This window comes from Apium graveolens, chromosome 4 (genome assembly GCF_009905375.1).
Source record: "Apium graveolens cultivar Ventura chromosome 4, ASM990537v1, whole genome shotgun sequence".
Classification (NCBI taxonomy): Eukaryota; Viridiplantae; Streptophyta; class Magnoliopsida; order Apiales; family Apiaceae; genus Apium; species Apium graveolens.
Genome location: NC_133650.1, coordinates 196,330,936 through 196,358,811, shown reverse-complemented (window position 1 = coordinate 196,358,811; position 27,876 = coordinate 196,330,936). Strand labels below are relative to the sequence as shown.

General features: G+C 34.7%; 1 protein-coding gene, 1 long non-coding RNA gene and 1 other non-coding gene across 4 annotated transcripts; 1 reads left to right on the top strand and 2 right to left on the bottom strand.

Annotated features, from left to right (window-relative positions):
• Positions 1-2,684: 2,684 nt before the first annotated feature.
• Positions 2,685-7,601, bottom strand: LOC141720524 (aquaporin PIP2-7-like). Its single transcript, XM_074522973.1, has 4 exons — positions 7,203-7,601; positions 6,491-6,786; positions 3,113-3,253; positions 2,685-2,995 (listed from the first exon to the last, which is right to left on the bottom strand). Exons 1-4 carry the CDS (start codon positions 7,459-7,461, stop codon positions 2,876-2,878), a joined length of 816 nt encoding a protein of 271 aa, XP_074379074.1. The 5' UTR covers positions 7,462-7,601; the 3' UTR covers positions 2,685-2,875.
• Positions 7,602-12,800: 5,199 nt separating this feature from the next.
• Positions 12,801-17,110, bottom strand: LOC141716998 (uncharacterized). 2 transcript variants are annotated; one of them, XR_012573488.1, is made up of 5 exons: positions 16,933-17,110; positions 16,752-16,839; positions 15,402-16,674; positions 14,335-14,420; positions 12,801-13,225 (listed from the first exon to the last, which is right to left on the bottom strand). It is a non-coding gene; the product is annotated as an uncharacterized LOC141716998 (long non-coding RNA). The 2 variants fall into 2 exon arrangements; XR_012573487.1 differs by lacking the exon at positions 12,801-13,225 and having other exon boundaries at positions 14,101-14,420.
• Positions 17,111-27,264: 10,154 nt separating this feature from the next.
• LOC141723222 (small nucleolar RNA R71) lies at positions 27,265-27,371 on the top strand. The gene has a single exon (XR_012576208.1). It is a non-coding gene; the product is annotated as a small nucleolar RNA R71 (small nucleolar RNA).
• Positions 27,372-27,876: the final 505 nt, after the last annotated feature.

Genomic DNA, 27,876 nt, shown 5'->3' with positions numbered 1-27,876 from the left:
TGAAATCCAATCCTCAGTGGAATTACTTATCTCTCTTTTACTACCTGCTGATGCCAAAAAGAGGGAGAAGGTAATTAAGTCCAAATGCAAACCTAACAAGACACTGCAAGGAAAGGATGATGGAAATGATGATCAAGGATACTCTGGAATGGGTAGCGGTCATAGTCAAGGTAGAAGGTTTACATCAAGACAAGCTAGTCACAAAACAAGTTCTGATACTGGGAAAAGAATAAGTTCTGCTGCTGGTAAAAGGATAAGTTCTGATAAACTTCTAGATCTTGATGAGGAAATGTCAAGACAGTTATTTCTTCAAGTAAATCCAGGAATGGACTTGGAAAGTTTAAAGGAAGAAGAAGCCAGACTTAAATCAGAGAAAGTCACATCTAAATCTGAAGCTTCTGGTAAAAAGTCACTTCCAAAACTCAAAGGCATTGTGATCAAAGAAAGGACACATACTGAAGCAACGTTGGCTAGATCACAACCACAGATAGATCCAAGATCCAAGGGTAAAGAAAAGGTTGGTGAACCTATCAAGGCTTATGTACCTCCTGAGGAAGAAGAAATTACTGATAAAAAGGATGATCTTGCTCTGACTTCAAGAAAAGTTCTTAAAACAACCTCTGACATGGCTCAAGTTGTTCAGAGTCAAGAAATTGTAAGTTCTGATATTCAAAAGAAGCAAGTAAACTCTGACAGAGCTCAAGTTAACTTGATATCAGAAAATAGATCAAAGACACTCCTACCAGGATTCACTAAAGCAAAACAGACTCAATCTTTGAAGACTACTGCAAGTGGTTTTGAAGCAAGAGTAGTTACTGGAAAGGAAGCTAGAGATAAAACTGGATTGGGAAGTGCTGATGAAAGAAGAGTACACAACACTACCAATGATCCAACTTCCTTGAGTGAACCAGGTATTGGAGCAACTCCTGAGAGATTGAATCAACTGGAATCTGTACAGATGGTTTACCATACCTACTTGAAAGAATATATTATGTTGTATTTCATGACATATGGTAGGGTTTATCATATAAGACAAAATGCCATTCCATTGAAGTATTTTGAAGAATTGGAGCATGTAATTTTCTTACTTCAAGTGGATGACAGAATAACAGGGACTACTGCAAACTACTTAAAAGAACAGATTCAGAGACAGAAAAGGCTTTATTCTGTTAAGTCTGAAAGCATATATGTTCCAAAGTACAGAGATCACAATGGTGATATTGTTGATATGAAGCCTAATACTGCACAGATCAGAACGTATCTTGGTATTAAGGGACTTGAATTCAATCTAGAGTCTGACAAAGCTTATGTTATAAGACTAGATCAGGAGTTGAGAAAAGCAAAGATCAATGATCTCAGAGCTGCAATCTTTCAAACTGGTGAAGATACTGCAGAGCTTAAAGATGTTAAAAGGAGAATGATTGATGAACTAAGATATGCTGAGAAATGTTTGTTGAAGAACTATCTCAGAACAACTCCTGACATCAGAGAGATCAGAAAATGAAGAAGCCAAGTCGAAGATCTATAACTGCTTAAATTCTGATATTTATACAGACTGAAGTTGTTATCAGAAGTTGAATTTGGTAAAAACTTTAAGGACTGTAAGTCGTAGTTATCTAGTCTAATTCTCATGCATTTGTACTTAATGTTTTTGACATCATCAAATATCTGTTAAACTTGTATATTATGTTAATTTACAAGTTGGGGGAGATTGTTAGATATATTTGATAATGTCATGGCTAATATGTTTTATGTTTAGCTTTCAGATCTTACTGAACAGGATAAATCAGTACTTATACTGGAAGTCAGGACTTAAGGATATCAGTACGTATGTTATCAGGAGATAATCATCAGACTATAGATATCAGAACTTAAGTGTTGAAGGATAATCAGATAAGGACAGTAGCTGATTAAAGGAAATAAGATCAAGATAAACATAAGAAGAGATATGAATGAAGAAGGAATTCTGTGAAGAATGGAATACTTGGAAGAAAAGATATTTGATTGATATATTTTAGGAAGCAGAATTATATTCCATATCAATTAGCGATTATCTTGTAACTGTGTAGTATATAAACACAGACATAGGGTTTACACTATAAGTGTTATCATTATTAAAGAAGATTATTCATTGTAACCCTAGCAGCTCTCGTGATATTTATTCATCACTGAGAGGTAACAGTTCCATACTGTAACAGAGTTTATTGTTTCAATAAAGTTTGTTTTCTGTTACTTAAGTTCTTAAAGTTCGATTTGAGTGTACTATACACTGTATTCACCCCCTCTACAGTGTGTGTGTGACCTAACACAATAGATAACCAAAATGTTATTTTAGGGGGCCTGATATCATGCCTGCAGGTATAATGACCCTTAGCTTTACAATAGCCATATATTTGTGGCCTATTGTTATATCAAAGAGGCATTTGATCAAGCCGCTTATGGCGTAATGCATGCAGAACACGTGGTTCATTCGATAAAAAAATATATATAAATAAATTGTTTTTGTATTAGAATGGTTATGACTTGAACTTGAATTCATATTCAATTTAGAAAATCATATATTTGTGGCATTTTTTCAATTTTTTAATATATAGGGGTAAAATTATAATTTCACACCCTTTGTTTGGCTCAATTTGATGTTAGCCCTTTTTGATACATAGAAGTAGGAATTAGATCTATCGATAGATTGATATAAAAGTTTTACTATATCAAGCATACAAACGTATCTAAATATTACTTCCAAATATTTGGGTATACTGTAACGGAGAAAAGCTCACCGATTAAGTACAAGAAAGAGAAAGAGAAAAGCAAACACAGACGAGTTGATGAATATAAATATATGAAAAGAAAAGTAATTAAATAGATAAAAAAAACATTAGGTGTTACGATTGCTACGAAATGATCCCAGTGCTTTGAGTGCTCCGGCTCTCAAAATGTATTCGTGATACACAACTGCAGCTAGTGCTCCCACAAATGGTCCAAGCCAGAATATCCACTGCAAATTAAATTTATTAACCAATAAACAACCTTGTCATGCATAACATCATTACATTCACACAACAAACATGAAATTTATATTTTAAATAAATAATAAAAATAATAAAAGATATACCTGATCATCCCATATTTTATCATGACCATAGATCACAGCAGCCCCAAAACTTCTAGCAGGGTTAATGCCGGTCCCAGTAATGGGAATGGTTGCTAAGTGCACCAGAAACACAGCAAACCCAATTGGTAATGGAGCCAACACCTGTTACAAACCCACATAAACTTTCTATTTTTATAAAAGACAAACATGCCACAAATTTACCTTTCGTTATTAATGATTTGTACTAAATAATTTCATCTATAATCGATCCCTAAAAAAATATATCATGAATAAGTTTTGAGCAGTTTTCCTATTTTTTTGATCAATTATATAGAAAATCACATCCTTTTGCTAATTATTATAATCACAACTAAAAAAATTGATTGAAATTTAGTTTACAAGAAAAAGATAGAAGAAAGTTGGAGTGAATACAACTGCATTGGTTTTAGGAATTATAATTCAGGAAAATAAATTCTTTCATTGTTAAACTAATGTTGTTTTTTGTTAAACTTCATATTTAATACGAGTAAACATTACGATCCTTGTTGTTTCAAAGTATTCAAAATCTCTGATTGTAATTTTTTTCGTTTAATTTTGACTAACAGATTTTAGTTGTATATGACATGGAAATGTAAAAATTGTAAAGAGATTTTAATTTGAGGTTGAGTAAAATACGCTTAATAAAAACATCATTTTTTCACATGTTATCAAATTTGAAGTAAAATCATTGTATATATACATTAATAAAACACACAAGTGAAAATATAGTGTAAAATTAGGTTTGTAAAATTAGGGATTTTCAGCTTTTGATCAAATTGGTTCAGTTAAAAGCTATTTCGACCACCATTACGTATGTATCTGACATTTAACATGGTTATTTATCATGTTTTAGTGATAAATTCTACTTCTGTTTCTATCTTGTAAATGGGTCCATATCAGATGTTTATACCAATATTATAGAAATTGGTGATTTTGAAATGTCCTTAAATTACTTGTGTTGTTACTTGCAGTAGATTTCAATTTTAGAAAGTCATCAAACTTTCTCAATTCTTACGCCTAATATGTAGGTTATAACATAATCACAATTCAACTATGTAAATATACATGTAAGCATGTTTGTGAAATAATTATCTTACACTAGCTCAAAAATCATGTGATGTTAAATGTCACGTAACTACTACTGAACATCCAACTCATTTTTAATATTCCTTTTTTAATTGGCATGTCAGCAATGACTAACGTCTATTAGTCAAAATTAAACAGAAGAACGATAATTAGACGATTTAAAAATACAATGATAGCAATATTTAACTAAAAATAGGGCGTCACTTTTTCTATCCATGACAATTTTGTATTTGAAATATTAACAATAGAGGACATATTAATGTAAATCGCAAGACACATTACACAATAATTTCTTATGCAACTAGTTTTTTAAGCCATAAACTTGTCAAAAATCAGCCTAAGGCCCCGGCTAGAATTTTTTTATCTGTTTTCCCATTTTTGGTCCAATATGATGTCTTATTAGTTTATTCCTTACCCCTTTAACATAGTTAACATTATTATTTTTTGGTCATTAAATTTGAAAATTTTTAATATGTATCTGTGCTAAAAATAATAAGAAGGTTTCATGGTCTCAGAATTCATAAGTGTTGGGTTTAACCCCAATAGGTAATATGATCTTGGTGTTATACAATTATTATCATAATGGGAATAGATAATAATAATTGTATAGGTAGACACTAATTGTCCTAATCGGATTGGATAATAAGTGTATGCATTGACATTTATTATAGGAATCGGATTAGGTATATTTTGTTAGCTAAGTTTTGGATGACTATATATACATAGTCATATTATGTTTGATAGATATGCTTAAAAGATGTAGTCATCTTTGGTGTTGTTTAGGAGATACTTGAGAATTGGTTCGCTCAAGTATCAGTTTGGGACACCATTGAAGTCTTATGTAGTGACTACATTATTGATAATTATTTCGATTAATAATAAAAGTTTGAATGTGGGTTTTTCGGGGATATATGTTGTGTGTACACTCTGTATTGGTAGAATTAAATTTTGAATATGTGTGTGTGTTTCTTCCTAACAAATGATATCAGAGCCAAGGTTCGGGTTCGTGATAAATTGTGTTGGAGGATCGTTCGAGATTCAATTGGTATGGTAGAGTGCAATGTTGGTTTGATGATAAGAAGCCTACTAACGCGGGAAGAGGCAAAGTTACGTGCGGTTTGGCGGTTGGCTTGCACTGTGGATCGATTCGTTCAGACTACTGATAGAAAATGGAAGGGATCATTACAATAGTTTCAATGGTTTGGTAGTTGATCAACCAGGTGAAATTTTTTGGATGATGTTGTTGTTCTTTTTTAAGGGCCAAAGGATTGTGAAAGTAAGGATTGAGTAACTCATTGGTGAAACGAGGCACTCGTGGTTGATACACGTGATTTTGTAGATGGATATGTCGTTATGATGAAAAACGGTTGTTTGGAGTTCACTATACGGGTTTTAGAGATTCTCAAAATTTAGAAGAACGAGATGAAGGGATTCTTGTTTGAGGGGAGGAATCGGAGAAAGGAAGTCGCTGCCTTGAAGGTGACCGTTAATTTGGTTGTGAAATTGTATTGGGTGGTAATATGGGCTTGGTGATAAAAAATATTATCATAACGGGAATGTATAATAATTGTATAGGTTGGCAATAATTGTCATAATCAGATTGGGTAACAATTGTATGGGTTGACAATTATTATTGTAATCGGATTAGTATTGTTGGCTATGTTTTGGATGGCTATATATACATAGTCATATTATCTTTGATATGTATGTTTAAAAGATGTTGTCGTCTTAGGTATCGAGCGAGAGATGCTTGAGCATTGATTGACTCAAGTATCAGTTTAAAATACCATTGAGGTGTTATGTATTGACTGTATTATTGATAATTGTTTGAATTAATAATACAAACGTGAGATTTTCGCGTGATATATTTTATTTGTGTACTATGGATTGATAAAATTGAATCTTCAATATGTATACGTGTTTTCTGGTAAAGCTAACTTAAAATTTATGTGCAAGTTCTTAAAATTTAAAGGTCTATCTTTACATAGATCTAAACACGAGTAGGCCATTGAAAAGGCCTCATGCTAACGATAGTCCATGTAACGAGGATGAACAATGAAAGGTACTAATAGTCAGAATATGTTTTTAAATAAGGTATGTTATTTTTTAGGTTCTCCAAAGTCCAACCAACATGAAGTGTATGTGGCGTGTGGCAACACACGGGGCATGACACATTAGGACAGATCACTAGCCGAGTAACAATTGTATGACAGATCACAAGCGACCGATAATCAGAATGTGGAGGGTTTGGAATCAAAGATAAAAAAAACTTACAGGAATGTGCGAATCTCGTGCGTTTCTTTTGGGATCGGTAGCAGAGAAGACGGTATATACAAGAACAAAAGTGCCGATGATTTCAGCGCCCAAAGCAGTTCCTTTTGAGTAGCCATCTGCAATAGAATTGGTTCCGCCCCCGTTCCTGTTATAATCATGCTTCATAAAAGCCTTAGCGAACCCCACTCCACAAATTGCTCCCAAACACTGTGCCACCATGTAGCCCAAAGCTCGCACCAATGTGACCTTCCTTGCCAAGAATAGCCCAAATGTCACCGCCGGATTAATGTGACCGCCTGTACATTTATTCCAACAATTAATGAACACAAATACTCTAATAGATAAATTAAGTTGCTCATAAACAGTGCATGTGAGCTGCCTAGCTATTATATCATCCTGTTTTCAGTTGTGTAAATTGGAATGAGATAAAAATTGGGGACGACTCCAGAAAGAAAAAATAAAAACATATCATTCTGGAAAAACATATTATATCATGGTTAAAAATGTTTGAATGACACCATTCAGTAAATTAAATAAGCACCTCAAAGTAACTAAATTAGCTAGGCCATCTCTCATCTTATCTTTGCAGGTCATATAACCCAAGTCCGGCCCGGGGTAATTTAAGAGTAATGTCTACCTAGCTACTCATCCCCAATTTTGAAGAAAAAAGAGGAGACTAATTATGCACCATTAAATATATGAGAGTAGTTACCAGATATGCCAGCAGTGCAGTAAACCAGGACGAAGATCATGCCACCAACACCCCATGAAATACCAAGAAGGCCAACGCCATCACAGGGTTCGTCTTGCTTCTTGTGGCCTATGATTATGGCGACGATTATATAAAGGAACAGAAGGGTGGCTACAAACTCTGCAATTACTGCTCTGTAATATGACCATGTCAGTAGCTCTCCCATCTCCAACATCGCCACTGGCTCTGGTTCCACATAATCCCTATTCTGAGTTGACATCTTTCTCCTCCTCCTTTTTTGGATTACCTATATATGCTACCACAACTTGATCACTGATCACTTCTGTAGCCCTTAAACCTGGTGCCACACAAATGCTGTATACACATACATTTTTATATTTAGATCTTATTATCACACTACGCATGGCTGTACATTCATACATAATATAATTTATTGTTCTTTCTTGACTGGCTTATGAAAATTTAATTTTCTAAAACTTTGTCACGTTTTTCTCTCAAAACAAATCAAAGAAATGTTATCACGTTTAATATTTCTTTCTTATTTTTTCACCATCACTTTATATAGGCTCCACATTTTTTATTAATTAAATAAATTGTTTTCCGATTTGCAAGATTGGTCGGATCGACTAATAATAAAAAATATCAACATATTTATAAAAGAAAGAAAAGAAACTACCCTAAATGCGAATACAGAACCAAAACCTGACACCTACTCGCACAAATGAACAACAAAGGCTAAAATAAGACGGATTCCACACTCGAGATTAAAAAGTCAATTAATACAATTACCTTACTCCTTTCATCCCGATAGTCTTTTTTGACTTTTTTGTGATCAAATTAATTAATTTTAATTAACAATTAAAATTTATTATTTAGTATCTTAAAAAACTGAAAATTATCTAATAAAATAAATTGGTTATATTCTCAAATTACATAACAAAATAAATTGTGTAAAAATTTTCAATTATATAATTTTATAAAATATTTTTAATTGTATAATATACCTAAATCTCCATCAATTTGAATATCAAAATTCAAAACATGAATACGTGACAATTTAAAAAATTGGAAGGAGTATATGATGAGAAATATCTAAAAATTATATCTAGATGGGTAAGTGCTCAGGATTGCCCATTTTTTTAATTAGTGACTCATATCTCATATGCGAATTCCTACTGAAAACAGATACATTATTTATACCAGCCTACCAGCCTACCGTTCATTTTGGTGTTCACATAATATTTTCATTATTAAATATTTATTTTATATATTATAATATATATTACAATATTTTGATAACAGGTTTTTAATTTTTTTTAAACCGCTTTAGTTGAATTAAGTACATGTGCATGTATATCAGTAGGCTAGTGATTCAATAAAACAAGTTTTATTTATTTAAGTTACTTTTATATAATAGATTTTTATCATTAATATACTTATTTTAAAGAATAATTTTTTACCATTAAGATGCTTATTTTAATATATAAATGAACTCATATTGTAACATTTACCATTATTTTGTGATATATTAAATGAGTATCATGTGATTTTATGTTATCATAAATTACCATTGATCTGAGTATATGTTACCTGCTATATGTGTTCTGTGTGATTCGGGATATTTTTGGGTATTTTATTAAGTGTTAAATAGATTTATATTAAAAAAATTCTACTTTCCAAATTTCATGTTAATAGCCGTTATTTCATATAGAGCAAGTGGCTTTATTCTGCATCATATGGCGTATATCATAGTGATTTTCCGAATATCCAGTTAATTTAGAAAATGTTTTGTTTCGTGAAAAATGACTTTTCTGGGCCCCTACCGGGACGTAAAAGCCCACAAAAATCGTATTTTTATTTTTATAGAATTGTGGGACTATCGAATATTCAATATTTTTGCATATTTGGATTATTCGTAATTTTTGACATAATTTTTGTATTTATTGGATTAAAAATTATTCTCCGTAAATTATTAATTTTGGACTAATTATTTTTATTAAATGATATATTTAGGCCCTAAATAATTTTGGGAGTATTATTTTTTATAACTATAAATAACAATTATCTATTTTATTTTAATTATTTAATTATATGAAATTATAAAAAAATCAGAAAATAATCAAAATTCTCTACACAATTTGGGAATTAGGTTTCTTAGCAACTGAGAATCAAACAATGATTTTGAAGTGATCTGGAAAGCAAATCATATCATGTTTGTAGTGAAATTGACCCTCTCATCAAGTTTTATTCAATTATGTCATCAAAAACATTCACGGAGGAATGAATTTTAAAATTCGATTTTAGGGTTCTTGACCCGATTTGGGGATTTTTGATTCATGAATCGTTTGTTGATTTTGAGGATGAGGATAGCTTTATTGTATGATTTGCAATCTATTAATATATATAATTGATAATTATAACCCCAAATAGCACTAGATCGAGTTTTTAGTTTTTAGTCATTTTTACTTTTGATTTTTTGATTAATATGTTGATTGTTAGATGTTATGGTTGTGGGGGTTAGATTCTGTGTTTTCTGAGCTTTAATTCTCCATATAACTCGTTGATTTTGGTTTATGTTTTGATGAATTCGAATTTTTCCGATTTGTTCATCAGAAAAGTTTTTGAATTAATCGAAGAAATTGATATGGACGTTGTTAGTTATGGTTATTGTTGTTTCTAGGTTTTTGAGTTGAATTAGGACGAAACCCTGCTGAAAAACTTGCAAAACAGTGTGATTTTCGCCTGAATCGGAGGTTGGCCGACGTTTTTTCGGCGACCGGAACGACGACCGGATTCTGGATTTTGAAGTGATCTGGAAGCAAATCATATCATACTTTACTTAACTAAATTATTTTAATTTCAGAAAATCATTTTCTTTCTTATTTCCAAAAATTCAAAATTTGATTTTATTATTTATAATTTATTTTAATTAATTATTTATGGATTTAAATAACTGATTAATTTATTTAATTAATTAATTTTATTTATAAATGATTAAATAAAATGTAATTATTTATAATTAAGCCAAATAATGATTTAAAAATCTTTTAAAATTTATTAATAATATTATTAATTGAATTATTCTTGTATTATTCGTAATAAATAGACCGTTCGTCTGTTTAATACGAAACAAACGCATCTAGACTCAGAAAAATATTCTGCTTCTATTAAAAATACTTTCGAGACCTAAATTATTTTGTATTTAAAGGTCCGTTGTTATACGAGTCGCTCTGAGTCGATTATTGATTGATAAATACTATTTTTAACCCGATTTCAATTCTAAAAATACTGATTCCTATCTTTGAACGATTTGACGTATATGTTACATGAATTATGTGTACAGGTTTTATATAAATAACATGATTACATTAGATATGTGACTCGCATGCAACATGTTTACAGTTTTTAATGCCATGATTGGGTATAAACGATCAGGTAGACGTCAGGACGTATAGTTACGTCGATTGAATTTTGTCTTGTTAATTGAAATAGTATATTTTATGATCGATACACCTAACTCAAGGCATTCAAATCCAGACAGTGATAGTGAAAGTAAAGTCTGACTGTGTGTAGTAATGAGACGAGTAGATACAGAGTAGACGTGAGCATAGAATGGTGATTAAAGGTTAGAAAGCGAGTCAATTGAGGCAAGTATTCATGAACCTTCTTATGATATATTGCGAGTATTTATTTCCTATTCTAAATTCTGAATAGTTAAATGTTTTTACATTTCGCTGCAATTACTCTTAATTATGCAAGTACCCCTTTTACTCTTGTTCCTTATTATTATTTGTGATCTCTTTAGCAAATACCTATTATTTCGGGTTATTTGTGAACCCTAAATTGGTATGTTTTGAAATCAAGATGATTTTATATCAAAATACTCTACGAACTGGATGGTTATGATGAGGGCTAGAGATGGACTGGACCTTATGGGCCGGGGATGGACCGAACCCTTGTTTATTGGGCCATAGCGCCTAGGTACCCGAATGGATCTATACAGGTGGGTATAGATCTGCACTCTATCCTGACTGATCAACAGGGTATGAGTGCGAATGTTGGTTTTAATATCCAGTCTAATTTATTGTTGATCGCCACTAACAGCATTCCTTCTTGAAAAGTTTTATGATTACAAAACCAGACAAAGACCTGATTCAATAGATGAATCTGGGAATTGCTCGTTACTTTTGATTTATGATTAAGGGCTAATAATGGTCAATGTTTTATTCGCTCAACTACTTCAAATAAATAAATAAATAATGTTTATAAATTATTTAAAGATTGTGTCCGAAAATTTCTTTGGATATTGATACCCGAAAATCAGTTATGTTACTTGCTAGGCATTTTTGGCTCACTATTTCTTTGTAAATTCTTATTTCTTCCAGTTTCAAATGAGGATTAAAGTGAATAGCTCTTTATAGATAGCAAAATTGGAGAGATCCTAACTGCAAGAGGATGAAGATGTTAGAATAAATAAAAAAATGGAGTCGGTAAGAGGTAATAAAATTGTATTTATTTGAAGCAAATTCTAGAAGGTTAGATTCTTGTTTCATACCATAACCTGTAAACGATCCGGAATTGAGGGGTTATCTGTATATTTGTTTTAATATACAGGTTTATATTGTTTAAAGTTATTTGGTGACACCCAATCCCAACCCCAGATTTGGGATGTTATAGTTGGTATCATAACGACAGGTTATTGGTTGTTAGGACGAAAACACGCGCTAAAATTACACGCAAGTATACGCATTCGCAAGAAATATAGAATTCTTTCTAGTTCGTCCCCACAGAGACTAGTTTAGGTTAAGTTTAATTTATGCACTTATGCAACAATGATATGACTATCGTTCAATGCTAAGACAAATAACAAGTTGAGTTTTTATTAAATTAAGAGATTATACTAAATAACATTAACTAAGAGAATTGAGGTTGAATAACTTATATGAGATAAACATGGGATTATAACTTCATTACTACTTAATTCAAAGTCATTGTTCTTAACCTTAGCATGCAATGGTGATAACAACTAATCAGATAACACGAAACTAGTAAACGCCAACTTTCGTTATATGAATATCCTACTACCAGACATCCACAAAAGAGATGGAAGTTGAATAAACAGCCATTATGTTGAGACTCTATATGTCTATAGAATTTGACAACATAAAGGTTTAATGCGCAAGTTATCTATCGTAATTACATAGGGCAAGTAAGATGGTTAAAATTACCTACAAATCATGCATAATAAATACATGAACCTATACTAGCATGGCAAGTTCTAAACCTATATATTCATTGTAACTTCAATAGAGATTAACACATTATCTTATAAGTTCGCGACACTCATAAGACGAATAAGCACAACCAATACTAGGAAATCATACAATCACCACACACTAAGGTATCGAAACAAATTAACTATAAAATTCATAAGTAAATCTGTTGGAACCCCACGATAACGATTAGTTCATAACCGAACTCATCATCACCGTGGGTTCCGATGAAAGCATGGTATAATAAACTAAGTCTTTATAAACTGAATAAATAATCAAAGTGCGTAATAAAGAGTAATAGGTTCAATAAACAAGAAAACAAGCATCCAATATTACAACTTAAGCAAAGAATCACAAGTAAAAACAAGCTTTTCTTCTCCTTCGTTGTATTTGTACTCTTAGGTCTTCTCTTCGTCTTCTCCTTAGTCTCTGTTATAAAAAATGTCTTAAAAGAGTCTTTATATAGCAGCCCAACTCGAATATAAGTCCAGAAAATTAGTCTCAGAATAGAATCAAGATTCTCAGAATTCGACCTGGCGCGGCCGCTCTGTGAAGCAGTGCGGCCGCCCTGACATTCTGTAAACCGAGCGCGACCGCTCTGGACTTGGGCGCGGCCGCCCTGTGCTTCTGGCAAAACTTATTTTTCTTGCTTTCTTTTGCTGGTTTCTTCGCGCAATTGATCGAGGCTCCATCCTAACACTCTTCTAGTATAAAAATAATGTAAAAACCTTTCCTTCTTCCGATTATGCCCTGAAATGCAAAACACTACAAAAACACATCAAATACACAAGCAACTTGAGTACAAAACACCAATTCAAGCCTTTATGAAGCGTTCTAAGTGGACATAAATACCATTTAACACATTCCCAAACTTGAATCGATGTTTGTCCTCAAGCATAACAGACTCAAAAATAAGAAATAAAAATATATGAATGCAACTAACATGAATGCAATGATCCCCTTAGCTTAACTAAACCAATCAATGAGCAACATCTCAATAAATGCAATTATTCACACAAAGTTCAATCAAATCCCACAAATCAACTTACAAACCAGAAACGTGTGTGTGTGCAATTGTTTAACAGATATACTTTTGCAACTAGATTAATAATCACACTACGCCATAGATGGCCTATAGCAACAGCAAGAAAATGTTACAACAGGCCCAAAAAAATGTTACCACAGCCAACAAAAGCCCCAGGGTAACATAAAAATTAAGTTATTTTTTTCCAAGTTACCTTTGGCCCCTAAGGTAACATTCTTTTGCCCTGCTGCAACCTTGAATTTTGTGTTATAATAGGCTTCAAAGGTAACATCAAAGTATGTTTGTAGTATCACACTATACATGTTACCTTTGCACTTAGAATTTGCAAAAAACAATGGGTCCCACATGTAAGGCCACTGTGGGCCCCACATGTGGGTCACCAAATCACTGTAACATTTTTTTCCTACTGTAACAGTTTTATAATAATTTGTATTATATTATACTAATTTTTTTGTAATATTGAAGTAACTAATGTAACATATTTCTCAAAAAAAATTAACATAATTTGTTCGTAAATTGAACATGCCATAAACCTGTTTTTCATACAAGTCAACAAAATAAACAATTTAAACCACCAAACTTTAAATCAGTTTTCACAAACCCCACCAAATACTACTTCAGTTTTCACATAATTCACCAACTTCACGTACTCCAAAAAATAGTTAGTCTATAGTCTAGGACGATAAATAAACATTTGAAATTAATAAAACTTGATACTAGTATGCAAAAAAAGATATGTAAAATGATACACATCTGAAATCTAAAGGTAACTGGTGTGAGATTAAATCGCAGTCGACAAAGCACACGTTCCCACCTTCATCCTACACTTGCTGTACTCAAAGGTCTCCTGTAGTTCATATAGTTTTCCCTTTGAAGTAGCAATGCTTCCAACTGCCATTACTAAATGAAGGGCATGTTAGAATTTTGACAAAGGCACATTTAGCAAATAAAATATAATGTTTTTAATACAAAATTTTCCACAACCCAAACTTAAAATAGGTCGGACAAATTTTTTCACAACCCAATTCTGGTAAAACAGCATTCCAGAAGACCCTACCAGTTGCCATTGAGTAAAGACCCTATCTCATACTGAAGCTAAATATAAATAGCCATGAGACCGTGAGTAAACAGATGTTCAGAATGTGCAATACATATAACAGTGAAAGAAAACTTGCACATCATTAGTCACTAGAGGATCATTAAAAACCTACATACAAGTAACTTGGATACATCAATAACTGTAAAATAATTGACAATGACAATTGATGTAAATATTTTACATTAGAAATATAATCCATGTACGTACTATTTACAATCATATATATATATATATATATTCTTATTATTATTTAATTTAACTAAATCATGTTTAGATGTCTGTTTTTAATAACATCGAGTCCTTAGACCTATGCATATGCAGAACTTTGGTCTAGTATTTTAACCTCGTCTTATTGTGATTTTAAGTATCAGTTGATAGCAACAGCCAACAAGTATCGACACAGGCAGCAGACATAAAGAGATGGATCAGAAGTGATTGCTTAACAATCTACGGGTAAATGAATCATAGATATATACGATGTCAAGCGATATATTGATAATTGACAGTGTCAGCCTAACAACTAAAAAATAAAAAATAAAAGGAAAAAAGTGGTAGAACTGTGTAGAATGTTCTAGAAAAGAAATGGCAAGTTTTAGAATATGATATATATAACTGAATCAATTGTAGGTTAGCGGGGAATTAATCTAAAACGGTTCCCATTTAGTCCTGTATTCATGTAATCACCTTACTATATATTGATTGTTATGAATGTAAAAAATTGAGAGCGACAAACAACTACATCAATTTTTTTTAAAAAACATTTAGATGATAAGAGAACTCACAAAATTTGGGAAGAAGCTAAACACATAAGGAAAATGTCTTCATGAGCCCATGTAAGTGGTTTGCAGATGTTCCCAAATCTCTTGCTCTTTATTCCACATCGAGATGCTAGGACAGCAGCACACATTAAAATGTAAATTTCCAAGCTTGTATGTTCTATTTCTAATCCAGTTAGAAGCATTGAAGGTCGAGCTGTTTCCCCTGCTAGAAAAGCTCTCCACCTTGCTTTCCTAAACAAAAAATAAAATATTTAACAAATATAATTAATCACGAGACCATATATGTTCTATTTGAAAGAAAAAACTACTATTACAATTTAGTAGGAATAAGTTGACAGAATGGATATTAGAAGTACCAGTCTAATTGTTTATTTAGTATAAATTATAGTGGTACTCACTTGAATCTAGAGTTTTACTTTGATTTAACTTCCATATTAGGGTTTGGTCTCCATAAATTAGCCGAGCTTGTTTTCTACATCAGGCACTGTTCTCAATCAATTAGCAGTCAAGCCTATCAATTAGCATTAGGCATTGATGTAACACAATCTATATTACATTTTCTCTTTTATTTAACTATTTCACACAATAACCTGCCCAGCCCTATTGTCCTTAATCAATTGGCAGTCAAGCCTGCCAAGAAAATCCAGCACAGAAACAACGTTGTTCAACCCCGGGACACATTAAGCAATCTTGATGTGTAGATCATTTATTTTGGACAAGCCTAGAGAAACTGATAATAGCTTAACATACCGCCATCAATTGTATATGAACATCTAAATATCTAATCCTAGTTCCACAACACTTTCAAATAAAATTTGAGAAGATCAAGATGGAACCATGCACGAGTCTAACAATTTGTACCCGGAACTATACTTGTGTCACTAACATCCCAAAACTCAAAAAAGTGGGTGCTAGTAGAAGACCACTTTAATGACATAACCAGAAACCAGTACCATAAACTCATGACAAACTAATTTTATATTTGCTGCAATACACTAAGATTAACAATACTAAAAGTTTGACTATCCATAGAATATCCATTTGTATCATGCATAATTGACTAAAACTCAAATTCTCAATCCAACTACACAACAAAATTAATTAGATTAATAAATATACAAGACAGGAAGGTTCCCTGTGATGGCCTCCAATAGCAGCAATAAGCTCATCTACTGAAACAAAAGTCCCAGCATAAGTTCCGAGGAATAGACCATATCTCAAAGTCTCTTTAATCGCCAAAATAATATCCTCACCACCTGTAGCCATTTCAACCTTCCTACACTCCAACAAACACAACACTGAATTATTCATTTTATAGTAACTAAACCAGAAGAAGAGAGAGAGGAGTAGTACATGCATACACACACAAAATTGAAGAGAAGTAGTAACTTAAGGTAGAACAACAAGCTAAACCCAAGCTGATTCGACCCCAAAATTAGCACTGAAACAAAGAGAAAAACCAAATTAGCTTTGGAACAAAGAGAATTTAACAAAAAAGAACTAAAAAACAAAAACCCCCAATTTGAATATATACCCTAGTTTCATCTGAAGCTCGAATCGGTTCAAGCAGTCCTCATCTCCATCGATCTGTAAAAGTTTAGTTCTAAATTGAAAGTATAGCTTTAATTTACTGTTCAATTCAAAGTAAAGCTGGAATAGAGAGAGAGGGTGAGAGTTGCGAGCAGAGAGAAAGAGAGAGACAGATAGGGAGATATTTAGAGAAGATTGGTGGAGTTATGATTAAAAAGAGTGAATTTTGACTTGTTTGTAATTTTAACCCGCTTGTCTAAAATTTCCCGGTTATCTAAAAATTAAATTACCGCTTGTCTAAACATTTTGAGCCTGTTTTAGCCGCCTGATTGATAGCCCAACAAAATATTTAATATTGCTAAGTTAACTTTATTTTTATTTTTCTAATAAACTTATAATAACAAATAGTGTTCAAAATTTTTATTAATAAAAAATATCAGTTACTTTAAATAGTTTATAAACTTAAAGAACGATTTTATTTCATCAAAATTAGCTAATTTTAATATTTTTGCTTATTATATTATCAAATTAATTAATTTTGAAGTAAAATAATTATATGTATTTTGTTTTTTGTAAAATTTTACTTTTTCTCTATTAATACTCTATTGTAACATAAGTTTCCAAATGTTACCATATGTAACACTTTATATCTATAGTAACATGTTGTAAAAGCTTTGGTAACATCAAAAGTACTAGGTTATGGTAGGCTAAGATGAGCGTAGCTAATGTAACATAAATTTGTAACACGCGTGATCAAACTATTACGATAGGCCATCTATGGTGTAGTGTCATAACTCACCACTCATCAAGGCAATCACAAGGTTATGAATAGAATAAACGATAAACTCAAAATGACTGGCAACACTTTAATTTTATCGGAGTTATACAAGGATTTATGCTTTTATTTATAACACATAACAAACACAAATATGCTTATTTGATCGTGCAATGAGTGAGGTCCACAAAAGACTTATTGTAATACCCGGGATTTTCACGATTTGTATTACGTGTTTATTATTATAATAAAATATATGGTAAGTTGAAAAACATGTGTGGCATGATTGTCGAATATGAAATTATGTGAATTATGTGCTTATGTGCTATATGAATTATGTGATACATGAGTTATGTATTTACATGCTATGTGAATTACGTGTATATGTGGATCAAGAGTCCTGTATTTGTCTGTTATATTTATATGTGGGCTATCGTATGGGTAGACGATAGGCTTTTGACGCGCAGTTCGTCGAGTGATTATCGATTAGACAATTAAAGTTGTATCTTTTAATTATAGATGCGGATCTCTCGAGTTGATCGGGACAAGACGTTGGATAAAGAATGAGATGGAATGGTATTGGGTATCTGGCTTCTAGCAATCGCAGGAGCAGCATATCAGTCAAGTGTTGAAAAGAAGGACGGTGATGTTTTAAGACAGAATTTCAGAATAGATGCGTATTTGCGAGTGTGACTAACTGCTAAAAACCCAAAGGCAAGTACCCTGACTTCACTTATCATTCAAGTGACGTTTATTTCGAATTATATTATGCAAGTATTGTTTTCCCTATTCTCTGTTCGGAATAGATAAATGTTTTACATATCGCTGAATTAAATAATTCTGTTTATGCAAATACTCATCTGCTATTCTATATTCAGAATAGTCAAGTGATTTTACTTATCCAATTTCTGGATTTATAAATATTTTGGATTTTGATAAAAGTGATTTGGTTGTGAATATTCCTACCCAAGTTAATGGGGGAATAAAATTATTTCGGGTGTCGAGTATTATGACCCCTTTTCAATAAAAGGTTTTGAGATTTGATGGTTACTGGTAGCGTAAGAGGCCGAGGCACCGGTCCAGCGTGAGCTATTATACAGAAGTGCAATACAGAAGTGTAATATCTTACAAGGCTTGTTATGCCTTTTTCTGGCGCCCTATAGGTACCGTATGTCTTCGGGATACGGGTAGTACCTATATTTACGGTATACTGCGGGATACCGGTGCTGTTTCATGACTGATCATCAGGAACAGCATAGTGCATAATTTGGTTCCAATCGAAATTATTATATTGATTTTGACATCTTACAAGGAATGATTTATTAAGTATTTTATTTTTGGATAAAAGATGAAATGTGGTTTTGATTCAGTTTCTACTTGATGTGGATATTTAAGTTGTTAAATATCAAAGGTGGTATTAATGCAGATGATTGATATTGACTTCCGTATTTTAGCGCAGGTAGGTTGTAAGCATCAAATTTGGTATTAATATCTAATTTGATATGACAGCAAAATAAGTATTAATATCAAGAGTTGAGTTTTGGGTAAAGTTTATGATTCATTCCCTGATCATTGTTTCATGTTATTGTGGTTTACCATATTTCCGTAAACACTGTTTTTACGAGTTTTATTCTCGTCAAGATTCAAAGTATTGCTGAAGCATGTCGCTCAAGAATATCAAAATGGTTTTGAATACAATTAAGGAATCAATTCTGGGGTTCCTTAACTAAAGTTTTATGATTCAGCAATTATGATTTTTAAATGTTCTGCGCTGATGCAGATGTCGGTTTTATATCAAAACGACCCTATATATGTTATAATTAACTTGCTGAGCATTTCTTTCGCTCATACTTGCCTGTTTTTAAATTTAACCTCCAGTGAGGATTAGCTTGCTGTTTAGCCGTGTAATTCGAGGAAGCAAGAAGAAGCTCTTGGAAGGTGGTTGGTCCAGGGTTTGCGGACTAGTGTAAGTTTTATTATGTAAAATTGTTTATATTATATTATATTATAGTTGTGTATTTTATTTAGGCCTAGTATACTTCATTTCGAAGTTATACTAGCGGGTTAAGTTTGGATATTGAGAATTATTGAAAAGAGTTTTAAAAGAAAGTGAAAAAAATTATTGTGGAATTTGGATATCTTGTTTCTAGAACTGTAACCTTAAAAGATCTTGGATTAGTTGGGGTCATTTATGTTAAATATCTTCCGCTGGCATCTATTATTTGATTTAACAGGTTATTTTGGATTGAGGTTTCATAGTGACGACCAAATCCCTTGACCCCGGATTTGGGGGCGTTACACTTATGTAATAATACCCATGTAGCGAGTGTTAGGTTAGCGGATCCCAGACTATGAAAGCCTTAGGTCACTAGGCACAAAGTCCCCTAGAACTTAATAACTCGAGTATTAAAGAGCCCACTCGTGATCAATTATGCATAACACATATTTTTTTCTTCTTTTTTTTCTTTTTCTTTTTTTCAACAATTTCTGAACGAGTGAGTTTCACTCCATCTCGCTCAACCCTAGACTACTCATATAAATATGAGTCGGCTACTAGCCATTTGACACCTAGCCACAACTAGCAATGAAATCCAATGTTTTTCTCCAATTTTTAAATGTCCATGTTATTACGCCACTAAGAGAATATCCTAAATTTTAAACATAAATAAGTGATTAAATCTTGACCAACAAATAAGTCATGATCATGATCTAGCACTCAAGCAACCTATAAGACTTAATGAAAATTTTCTTTTTGTTTCTAGCATGCAAATCAATTCGTTAGGACTTAACATTCCTCTATACGAGATCACTACACTTGAATCAACATCACAAATTAATCGGAAAAGCAAACTTAAGGGATCATGATATAATGCCAATACAACTATATGCAACACACTATTATGATAACAAATAAACAAAATAAAAAAATGAAAACAAATAATTACATGACAAATATGCAAACTATATGAACTAAACTAACATGAATATGCAAGTATATGGACTCACACATAAATATTCCTTAAATACCACCCCCAAACTTAAAATTTTCACTATCCGCAATGAAGGTAATAGTAAGGAATCAAGGCATACCTACTCGGAATCAGGATGGTCATCCTCCACGGGTGGAGTGTCAGGAGGTGGGTACACAGAATTCTCACCAAAAAATGGCCACTGAATGTATACCACTGTGGCTCCAAAAGATGTACCCAACGCCTGGGTAAGATCCTGTGCAAACCTGCTATGGATGTTATACATCACATCCATTCGCCTCGTTAAGCGTCTATACTGCTCCGAATCCAAACCAGCACTGTCCTCTGTTTCCTGTTGTTGCTGCTGTTGTGAAGAACCGGCCTCACCCATTTGATGTCCCCATGCCGCTCTGCGTTCCTGGGTCGAACCACCAGCATAAGTCTGATCGGCTGGCTGGCGACCCGACAAGTGCTCATAGGTGTACCCGAGTCCCTTATCATCATCCTTCCCACCAAACCACTCCTGCATCATTGCGATCGTTGAACTGCAAATAGGGGCACTAGGAAACTAAAATTACTCATGTGCGGGCCAATGAACTCCCACCGTCACACAAAGCTTCGTAACAATCGAAGCATATGGGATAGACCCCGTAGTGCTCCCACGCAGAAACCTCAGAATACCTTAATAAATAATGGACCCGAGATCCACATAAACCCCCTGAAAATTCCCCCACAACAACTTTGCACGATCCACAGTAACATCGTGCACATGTGAAGAAGGCATGATGTCCGCACAAATAAAAGAATTTCATGCACGAGCGAACCTGTTCATGTATGAGGCGGGGAAAGTGGCATACTCGTTCAAACCCCTCTTGAATTTCCAGTGAGAGTTTGGGACACATAGCGTAGCAACAATAAAGTTCAAGTCAAAATCCTCCCCGGTCTTAGTCACCCAATCCTCCTGAGCCGGCTGTATCTCGGGCTGGTTAATCACCCGGCGAATAGCCTCAGCACTATAATCCACCGTTAGCCCCCTCACCACCGTAAACCCATTCTTATCAGCCTTCGCGTTCGTATAGAACTCGCGAACAACACTCATAGGCACAGCAGCAGGTGCCTCACAAAAAGAAACCCAACCCATCTCCAAAATCATCTCAAGGAGCTTACCATCCTTACCTGATGGCAGAAAACCCCTCTCCTTCGCTATCTGCTTCGTCAACAACCTCGTATACTCCGCTTCAGCCTCCGGAGTAGCAAACCTAGGCCTCATACACCCAAAAATCAAAGAATCGGTGGTGTTGCTACTAACTTGATTCCTTGCTCTCTTTGGTGCCATTGGATTTGAATAATTTGAGAAAAGAGGAGTGTATAAGAGAGATTTAGGTTTGAGAATTGAAAAGTATGGTGGGGATGATTGTGTATAAGTTTATCTATATATAGAGATTGAGAATTAAAATTAGAAGAGAAGTGGGTTATGAATATGGAATTCGTGGGGGTAATGGATTGTAAGGATTGAATTGGACAAGGAATTAAGGGAAGTGGAGGAGGGAAATTCGGCCGGTGTGTTTGTTTTTGTTTGATTTTTTAATTTTCTATTTTTTTTCTACAGGAGGTCAGCACGGCCATCCCGCCAGGCAGCGCGGGCGCGCCGTGTCTCTGCAGTTCCAGCACGGGCGCGTCGTACTTCTGTACTTTCAGCGTGGGCACGTCGTGCTTCTGTAAAACACACCATGTTTTTCTGTTTTTTTATTTTTTTTGTCTTTTCTTCTACTTTTCTTCCTTCTATCTTCTACTAATGTACAACATGTTTGGGTTGTCTCCCAAGAAGCGGTTGGTTTATGTCGTTAGCTTGACGTAGAATTCCGAGATCAATTGGACAATAGAACGACACTAACCACCTCACAGTTTTCTGTATTTCCATAGTAATGCTTCAGACGCTGTCCATTTACCTTGAATGACTGGTCTGGATCATTCTCAAAAATCTCCACCGCTCCATGTGGAAACACAGTTTTGATAACAAACGGCCCTGACCATCTTGACTTCAACTTACCCGGAAAAAGATGGAGAATAGAGTTGAACAAAAGAACTTTTTGCCTCGACACAAATGATTTGAGCACTAGATCCATATCATGCCACCTTTTGACTTTCTCTTTATACATTTTGTTTTTCTCATACGCTTGAAGTCGAAACTCATCGAGTTCATTCAATTGAAGCATCCTTTTCTTTCCAGCTACATCCATATCAAGGTTTAATTTCTTTAAAGCCCAATACGACTTGTGCTCTAGCTCCACAGGAAAATGACATCCTTTACCATAAACCAATTAAAATGGTGACATGCCTAGAGGAGTCTTGAATGCTGTTCGATACGCCCAAACAGCTTTATCCAGCTTCAAAGACAAATCCTTTCTCGATGGACATACAACTTTCTCCCGAATTCGCTTGATCTCTTTGTTAGATACCTCAGCTTGACCATTAGTCTGAGGATGGTAGGCTGTAGCAATGCAATAATTCATATTATATCTCTGCATCATAGCAGTGAATTTGCGGTTGCAGAAATGCGATCCCTCATCACTGATTATGACTCTTGGAGTCCCAAATCTTGTGAATATCTGCTTGTGAAGAAAATTAAGCACTACCTTCACATCATTCGTCGGCAAAGCTTTAACTTCCACTCATTTTGACATATAATCAACCGCCAACAAGATATACTGATTATTGCAAGATGAGACAAATTGCCCCATGAAGTCAGTTCCCCAAACATAAAAGACCTCAACCTTAAAAAGCACATTAAAAGGAATCGCATCCTTCTTTGACATATTACTAACACGCTGGCAGTGATCACACTTCAAAACGAACTGATGTGCATCCTTAGACAATGTAGGCCAGAAGAATCCTACTTATAGGATACAAGCTGTTGTCTTTTCTCCATCATAGTGGCCTCGATAAATAGTCGAAGGACAGTCTCGCAAGATACCCTCCGTCTTGCTGTACAGAATACATCTCCTGATGATTTGGTCAGCACCTTGCCGAAACAAAAATGGCTCATCCTACATATACCACTTTACTTCATGAAGAAACTTCTTCCTTTGAGCAGAAGATAAGTTCGGGATTATAATGTTTCTCACAAGGTAGTTCACAATGTCTACGAGGCACGGTTCCTCTTCTTGCATCCCAAATAATTGCACATCGGGAAAAGACTCATTTATCAATGTCTTATCCTGTGAAGTCGCACTTGGATCTTCTAAACGAGAGAGATGATCAACAACTTGGTTCTCAGTACCTTTCATGTCCCTAATCTCTAACTCAAACTCCTAAAGTAAAAGAACCCATATAATCAGTCTAGGCTTCGAGTCCTTCTTCGAGATGAGATAGCGAATTGTAACATGATTAGTGAACACAGTCATCTTCATCCCAAGCAAATAAGAACGGAACTTCTAAATCATGTAGATAATAGAAAATAGCTCATTCTCAATAGTAGTATAGTTTAGTTGAGCATCATTGAGGGTCCTACTAGCATAGTAGACCACATGAAATATATTGTTCTTCCTTTTCCCAAGAACTGCTCCAACTGCATAGTCACTTACATTGCACATCATTTCAAACGACTCATCCCAATCAGGTGTAGTTATGAGAGGTGTCGTAATCAAACTCTTCTTTAAGCTCTCAAAAGCAGCTAGGCACTCATCATCAAACTTGAAAGGGACATCTTTCTCCAATAAATTGCACAATGGTTTAGAGATTTTAAAGAAGTCCTTGATAAATCGCCGATAGAAACCCGCATGACCAAGAAAACTATGAATTCCCTTTAACAAAAATTGGCGGCAGAAGGTTTTCAATGACCCCCACCTTGGCTTTTTCCACCTCAAGACCTTTACTAGAGACCTTGTGCCCAAGAATGATGCCCTTTTGCACCATATAATGACATTTCTCCCAGTTGAGAACCACATTGGTCTCAACACACCTTTTAAGAACCGCGCCAAGATTTTGCAAGCACTCGTCGAAAGAATCCCCGAACCAGAGAGAAATCATCCATGAACACCTCCATATTTTGACTAATAATGTCATAGAAAATGGCCATCATGCATCTCTGGAATGTGGAAGGTGTACCACACAACCCAAAAGAAACTCTTCTGAAGGCAAAAGTACCAAACAGACAAGTGTAGTTAGTCTTTTCCTGATCGTCTGGAGCAATGCAAATCTGATTGTAGCCCGAATAGCCATCCAGAAGATAATAGTATTCATGCCCAGCCAACATGTCAAGCATCTAATCAATAAAAGGAAGAGGGAAGTGATCTTTCGTCGTGGCCTTGTTCAGCTTCTTGTAATCCATGCAAACTCTCCACCCCGTGACTATTCGAGTAGGATTGAGCTTATTCTTCTTATTAGTAACCACTGTGATGCCTTATTTGTTCGGTACACACTGAACTGGGCTCACCCAAGAACTGTCATAAATAGGATAGATGATCCCTACATATAGACATTTGAGAATTTCCTTCTTCACAACCTCCTTCATGATCAGATTTAGCCTTCTTTGTTGCTCAACAGTCGGCTTACTTCCTTCCTCTAGCAAAATTTTATGCATGTAATAAGAATGGCTGATTCCCTTGGTATCTGCTATAGTCCATCCAATTACCGATATGAACTCTCTCAGAATTCTCAAGAGCTTTTCTTCATCACTACCTGAAAGGTCAGATGCAATAATAATTGGCAAAGTAGATGCATCATCTAAAAACGCATACCTCAAGTGTTCAGGCAATGGTTTAAGCTCGAATGTAGGAGCTTCCTCAATAGATGGCTTGAGACGCCCCTCAACATTTTTGAGTTATGACATTCCAAGAGATTCAAAAGGCATATCCAGCCTTCGCTTCCAAGAAGAAGCATTCAAATACTGTAACTGCTCATCACCTTCATCATCTTCACTATCTGAATTCCCCATCAAGTCCTTCTCTAAGGCATCAGACCATAGCATTTGATTAAGTTCTGAAGTAACCACAGAATCGACCAGTTCCACTTTTAAGCACTCCTCATTATCAGTAGGGAATTCCATGGCATTGAATACATTAAAAGTCACATCTTGATCCAGTACTCGCATAGTGAGCTCAACCTTCTGCACATCAATCAAGGTTCGACCAATAGCCAAGAATGGTCTTCCCAAGATTATGGGAATCTTTTTATCCTCGTCAAAATCAAGAATTACAAAGTCAGCAGGAAAGATGAGTTTGTCCACCTTGACCAAGACATCCTTCACAATACCTCGTGGATATGTAATAGAATGATCGGCCAACTACAAGGACATATATATAGGCTTAGGCTTTGGATAAGGTAAATCCAACTTCTAGAAGACAAACAAAGGCATCAGATTGATGTTAGCTCCCAAATCACATAAACACTTGTCGAACGATAACTTTCTGATGGTGCAAGGAATAGTGAAGCTCCCAGGATATTTAAGCTTCAGAGGCAACTTCTGTTGCAGCACAGCACTGTATTATTCCGTAAGAGCAATGGTCTCTAAGTCATCGAGCTTCACTTTCCTTGAGAGAATACCTTTTATAAACTTCGCATAGCTAGGAATCTGTTCAAGAGCTTCAGTGAAAGGTATGTTGATATGAAGTTTCTTGAACACCTCTAGAAACTTAGCAAATTATTTATCTAACTTTTGCTTCTGCGGCCTCTTAGGAAAAGGAGGTGGAGGATAGACATGTTTCTCCCCTGTATTACCCTCAGGAGGAGTGTGTTCCACAGTTTTCTTCTTTGATTCCACTTCTGCTTCCTTCTGCACATCTTCTTCAGCCACAACTTCAGATTCTGGAACTTGAGATTTTTCGGGGCTTGCAACCTTCCCAGACCTCAATATAATTGCCTTTACCTGTTCTTTTGCTTCCTTCTTGCCTGGAACTTCTGTGTCGCTAGGGAGTGTTCCAAGTTATCGATTCAACAAGGCATTGGCAATCTTCCCAATTTGATTCTCCAAGGTCTTAATAGAAAGTGCTTGGATCTTGCACATGAGCCTTAACTCCTCCGATTTAGATTTTTCATTAGATTGTTGAAGTTGGAGTTGTTGTCTTGGTGCATATTGCGGTTGTTGAAAACCAGGAGCGTTGAATTGCTTTTCCGCGTACTATTGATAAGGCTGTTGTACCACATTTTGAGTGTTACTCCAACTGAAGTTAGGATGATTGCGGTTGTTGGGATGATAATTGGCTGGAACAGGTTGATGCGACCTCTGAAAGTTGCTCACGAACTGAGCTGATTCACTAAAAATAGCACAGTGCTCTGTCTCATGCACACCAACACAAAGCTCACAAACACTAGTGATATGATTAACTCCATAATTAGCCAAAAAATCCACCTTCATCATTAAAGCCTTAAGCTGAGCAGCTATAGCAGTAGCTGCATCCACCTCCAGAATTCCTGCTACCTTGCCTTGAGTTAGTTTCTGAGAAGGGTTCGGGTATTCATCAGCATCCATCAATTCAATCATCTCATAAGCTTCATCGTAGCCCGTAAGGCTCCACCTGCTGTTGCATCAAGCATAGGTCTAGACTGTGCTTCAAAGCCATTATAAAAGCAATTGATAATCATCCTGTCAGGCATCCCATGATGAGGACACTTTCTAAGCATCTCCTTATAACGATCCCAAGCTTCACATAAAGACTCTCCCGATTGCTGCGCATATTGAGTAACAATATTTCTGATTGCAACTATCTTTGCCATAGGGAATAATTTAGTAAGAAACTTTTGAGCAAGTTCTTCCCATTTGGTAATAGAACCTGCTAGTAGAGAATGTAACCAACATTTAGCTTTATCCCTCAGAGAGAACGGGAAAAGCCTTAGCTTTATAGCATCTTCAGAAACTCCATTGAACTTGAAAGTATCACAGATCTCGATGAAATCTCTGATGTGCATGTTGGGATCTTCTCTAGGAGAACCCCCAAACTGAACTGAATTATGTATCATCTGAATTGTGCTAGCCTTGATTTCAAAAGTGTTAGCCGCGATGGCTGGTCTGACAATACTAGACTGAATATCATTGATCTTCGGTTGAGAGTAATCCATCAAAGCCTTCAGATTCGCTGCTGGTTCTCCCATTGCAATAACAACTTCTTCTTCAACTTTCTCCTCAACAAAAACTTCTTCAACTACTTCCTCTGCTTTATCTAGTATTCTCTTGCAAGATCGAGAACACATTAGCATACACGCTCTC